The 5,452-nt window shown below is 43.3% G+C and overlaps 1 protein-coding gene across 1 annotated transcript; it reads left to right on the plus strand.

Moving 5' to 3' along the window:
* Positions 1 to 6: 6 nt before the first annotated feature.
* On the plus strand, positions 7 to 3,400 carry LOC118756539 (mucin-22-like; the record flags this gene model as incomplete). Its single annotated transcript, XM_036491298.1, has 1 exon — positions 7 to 3,400. A coding segment is annotated over one exon (3,222 nt), but the record flags the coding sequence as incomplete, so codon positions are not given.
* Positions 3,401 to 5,452: the final 2,052 nt, after the last annotated feature.

A 5,452-nucleotide genomic window follows, 5' to 3' on the forward strand; every position in this document is an offset into this window, starting at 1 on the left:
GAGAAGGCAAATGTCGACGCTGTGGAAACAAAGTCAGCGGAGTCGCGAGTGAGGAATAATGGACGTAGTGGCACCTATGTGGATGGACGTCGTAGCGGTGCGAGTAACAATGTGGATGGCAATAAAAATGGTAACAGCAACGCTAATGAGAATGGAAATGGAAGTGGTAAGGCAAATGGAAATGGTAAAGGCAAGGGCAATCGAAGTGGCAATAGTGGCAGTAAAAATGGCGACGCGGATAACAACAGCGAACGCTCCCCGTCTACACGTAGTGGATACTCTTATCATAAAGATTCTAATGAACGTGCACGCGATTTTAAACGTGGTCAACAACGCTATCGCGAGGAAACAAAGCCAAAAATTAGCTCGGCAGAGTCCAGAGAAGTGAGCATTGAGAGTCGCGAGTTCACCAAAAAACCCTCACTGCTTGAGAAGCCATTGCGGCAAGTCACTCCGGTGGAGGGTCGCGCCAAATCACGCGCTGGCACTTCAATCAAAGCTGAATCAGATACAGACTCGAATGAACCAAAACAGTCGACACGCTTTGCGGAAGCACGTTTACAAAGCACCACGCCATACCACTCAGCGGGCACATATTCGACGGCACGTCGATTGGATACAACACGTAGCACACCTTTCTACACGCCAACAGTGCCAACTGTGGCTAAGTCGAAGACCACCGAAGGTAAAGGATTTTACATCAAGGGTTCACCCGTTGCTGGTTCGAACATTGTAGCCTCCACACCGAATCCAAATCGATATAAGTCCGGCACCGATTCATCGGCTACTACTAAGCGAAGACAAAGCGCACAAGACACCACCACAACTTCAACGCCTATCACAACGCTGCGTCCGCTTATAATTGGCATGCGGAGTAATCTGGGTTCATCAGATGAAAAAGACAAAGCTTCGGTTTCGTCAAAGAGCTCAATCGAGGCGGAATTGCCAGTGCAGCGCTCAAGAAAGCGTCCCGACTCAGTAGACCTTATTACAACCTCAACAACGGCGGCGCCCACTGGACCCACATACTTGCCGCGCAATTCTGGCCGTCCGATAGCTACGCAAAATGCGGGTGGTGACGATTTCCTTTCTGCACCCCAAACAATCGCAAATGACAATGATGCGGTCACACGCAATGTCCAGGAAATGATCAAAACTATTAATATGCTGAAAACGAAGTTCGATGATGCTGACCAATCGAAATTCCAAGGACAAGCACGCGAAGGTTTGGACATACCGCCATCCTCGGGACCTGATGCATTAGTCTCACTGGCCAAGTACTTCGCAGGTGAACAGAATGCAGCATCAAGCAACGCGGTGAGTACATCAGCTGAGAAAAAGGCAGCGCCAGGTACTGTCGCAAACGTGGATGGCACAACAAACGCCTCAGCTCAAACCATTGGTGGAATCGAAAAAGCAACTGACACGACAACCGCAGCCACCCCAGTTGCAAGCACGAAATCGGGTGATATATTCGCCAGTCTACTAAGCGAACGTACTGTCAATCAGTACTCGAATCTTTTCGGCTTACAGGGTGCCGAAGATAGGCATGGAACAGACGCCAGCCACGGCGGTAAGAACTCAGCTAGCGGTGCGAATGATAAATTCACATTATTCCCACAAATAGGTACCACCGGTGCAACCATTCGTGACCTAACAGATGAGCCTGATTCACGTAAAATCGCACATGTCTTTTCGGAAGCCATCTCCAGCTACTTGGAAGACCCCAAAACATTCCGTGCACAACTGGAATCAGTAAGGCCAACCGAGCCTACAGTGGTTAGCGGCAAGCCAAATTTTGAGCCAATAACCAGCACCGATAGATCACTTTTCCACTCCGGCACTGCGGCCACCTATCTGCCGACGCAGCCGCCATCAGTTACCGAAACTCCGGCCACAGCCTCAAGCATCGCCGCCGAAATTAATAGCAATTTCGATTTTTCCACGACTTCGAATGATTTCTTCAGCACCACCGATGCGCCCGATACGACCACATACCGTCCGCGCTCGGGTGATGCGCGCGGCCAAAAATTAAGGCAACAATTTTCAGCCGACTTGGCGCCACCTTTTGGCGACTCGAGCGAACATGACGAATTCCTTCACAGCGAACAGACGCAGTCTTTCGTTATGCAGCGCAATAATTTGAAGCTAAACAATGGCAAGCTCAACTCCGCCTTTGTCGAGACGGAACATAGGCCAACTGAAAATCCTTGGAATCACATCTCGCAGACCGACTTCCTCGATCCGCTCACAATCAATGACGGGCTCATGAAGGAATCACGCACCACCACCACCACCGACAGTTCGTTACGTTTCGCCAACAGGGAAACCACAACACTAGTCCCACCCACAACGCTGCGCGGCCACCTAAGTGCTCTTGCATCCGACGTACAACGCACAACACTGCGCAGCAGTGAACCATACACCCGCTTGGGTTCCGCAGAAGAGACGACACGCCATCCAACTGCCACGCAGCAATCGGCCGAATTCGATTCATGGCAAGAACTCTTCCACACATACAATCTGCCGCAGGATTCATTGCCCTCCAGTAGCGGTTTGCAACGGATCGCCAACAAACTCTTCGGTGGCCTCAACGAATCGGAGGCATTGCACCTAAAGAATGTGATGCAACAGGCGGAACATAACCGGCAGGTGCTTAGCCTGCTGCTGCTACTCATACAAACGTGCGACGATCAGAATGGCAGAGCATTGGAACGTTCACGCAAACATTTGTTGAACGCGCTCATCGATATGGACGGCAAATTGTCGTCTGCCAATGAGAAGGGTAAAACAGCACACATCAAGGGTGACAAGACAGCGCCTGCGGTAACGTCGGCAGCGTCAGCCGCGTCAGCAGCCGCATCGGCACCATCACCACATTCGGTGTTAACAACTACTACACGCACAGCGGAGACTACACTGCGGCAAACGGCCACAACAAATACGCCGGTTGCCGCCATCAGCACGACCACAGGAGGCGCTGCGTGGACGACGACGACAACAACAGCGCCGTCAGCCGTCACACACTCAAACGGCAGCGCAGAGGAGACGACGAAGTTCGAGATTCGCGTCGAGGATCCGGAGGAGAGCACAGCCAGCATAGCTGCGTCTAGCAACGGGAGCGGCGGCAGCGGCGGTAGTAGCACCAGCTCGAATTCGGATGAACGCGCCCTGGAGCTGCTCAAGTCATTATACTCATTGGCCTCGAAATTCACTAGCAGACGATAAAGCAGGCGAGAAGGGGAGTAGTGCATACATAGTTGGTTGAAGCATGGGTGCTGCACACTGCCACGGTGGGAATTGAGGTCTGTCGCCAATTGTCAGTCGCGTTTGATGTCTACTCGCCGAACGAATACTTCGCAATAACTGCTGAATCAAGCGAAATACTCGTACTTTTTACTTTCACTATTTTTGGTTATTTTATTTCTTTATGATTTTTGTATTTAATTTGTTTATTATTTTATTTGCTATTTTTAATTTTAGTTAATATTTTTAAGTACTCTCAAGCAAATTTATTGTGCGATAAAAATTAAAAAAAGAAAATCAATTAAATAAAAGTTTTGTCTTAGTTTTAATTTCGATGCTTTAGCTCAGCTGCATTTGTATTGTGGAAAATCGAAAATACTCGGAATATATTTTGTATTCTTACATAGAATCTTTAGGTTATTGAAATATGTTCTTTTACATTTTATTTTATTTTCTGCTACTTATCACTTTTTTTTTTGAATACGTCTTACCATTGTCGTCGCTCTTGTAAATATTTATTACCTATTAGAGACACGTTTTATTCTGCCACACTGTAATATTATTTTTGTATGTATATTAATACCAACAATTTATACAATGAACAAATAAATAAATAAAAATGTAATTAAATTAAGAGCAAGGGTTTTATTTACTAACGCCAGAGAACTGCGACAGGCTAACTAAGTTTCAAGGTTTTTAGAGTTTCATTTGCGTCCTCAATGGTTAAAATGGTACAAGCAAGCAAAGGCTGGTTTATTTCGGAAATTTTTGGTTACATCTCCTGCTCCTACTTGTATCATATATATGAGCTGACTTATTGGGAATTGGTAAAAGAGATTTTCAATTACAACCTTGCCATATTTACTGGTATTTTTACTAAAGCGGTGAGTTGACTTCTCTTCCTTCGAACAGGCATTAATCATACTTGGAGCTTTGTGTTTTACAAGTAGCTTCGAATCGTAAATGAATGAGTTTGTGCAGTTCTTTGACAAGCATTTAAATAACAACAGCTTATATTGCTGCTATTTATGTGGTAAATTCTTTTGCAGATCTCTGCTTAAAAGAAAAGCTAGAGTAACTTAAAATCAAATTAGTAAACTAATTGACTGTCATTCTAGACAACGAAATTTTGAAAAGCGCTGTGGGGAGGATGCCACTGCTCTGTATAAATTTAAACCTGAAGGCTCGTGAACAATTACAAAAATTTACGAAAGTTTCCGTAATTCTCCAAAATATAAGCTGAAAATTATTTCTAGCTCCAAAACAAGACGAAATGTAATAAAAACTGTGCTATGACGGATCTCGTCCAGAGAGCGATTAATAGATTTGCGAGTCATTAATATCTACACCTTCTTCCATTTCCATTTTATAATGCATATTATTTATTTTATGTACATATCGTAAAGTTTTCCTTCAGCTCCACAAAAAAAAATTTATAAACTTTACAGGAGGTGTGTCCACAAAAAGAAGAATAGAAGCTTTGCTCACAATACCTAGCAAATGCGACTATTTCCGATATGACACACATATTTAAGATTTACTTGTCCTAAGTACAAATTAGCTCGCTTCCTAGGGCCTTTTTAAATATCCTTTTTTAAAATTAGCAGTCGAAAAATTTTTCACTCACAAAATTACGTAGAATTTAAATAAAATGAAACTGTCTTATAAAATTCACTAGATACATATATACAAATTTAAAGCAATGCTTGACCACAAATATATTAAAAAGACGATCATCAATCAGATTAGATTATTATATATCCGCACAAGTAGAAAAATTAGTTTAAATTACTTACGACAAAATTAAAATTTTTCTTGCAAACTGATTTTTTTTAATTGTATCTACTTTAAGCTCGTCCCATAACTGCAAATATTCATTTTTATCAAAAATTCTTTTTTCTGGTTTGGGTTAGATTTTTTGCTCCGAATCTGCGTAATTACTTTTTCACAATTCGCTTATCGGTTTTTACTACTTTTGGCCGCTGTAGTCCCATTGTGCAGCGCCTAGAAAGCTTTGCCATTTAAAGGTAAAAAGCTACTTTGAAATTACTGGAGAACAGAATCTTCACCCATATGTGTATGTACTATGTATATATATATATACAGAAAGTTAACTCTCTTTTCTGTTTAAACTTAAGAGCACTACCGAGCTTTGTTTCAGAGACATACCACATTAAGTAAGTGAATTTGCATTGTCTTTTTATAA

The sequence above is a fragment of the Rhagoletis pomonella genome, unplaced genomic scaffold (genome assembly GCF_013731165.1).
Source record: "Rhagoletis pomonella isolate Grant_MI unplaced genomic scaffold, Rhpom_1.0 Rhpom_scaffold_10815, whole genome shotgun sequence".
Classification (NCBI taxonomy): Eukaryota; Metazoa; Arthropoda; class Insecta; order Diptera; family Tephritidae; genus Rhagoletis; species Rhagoletis pomonella.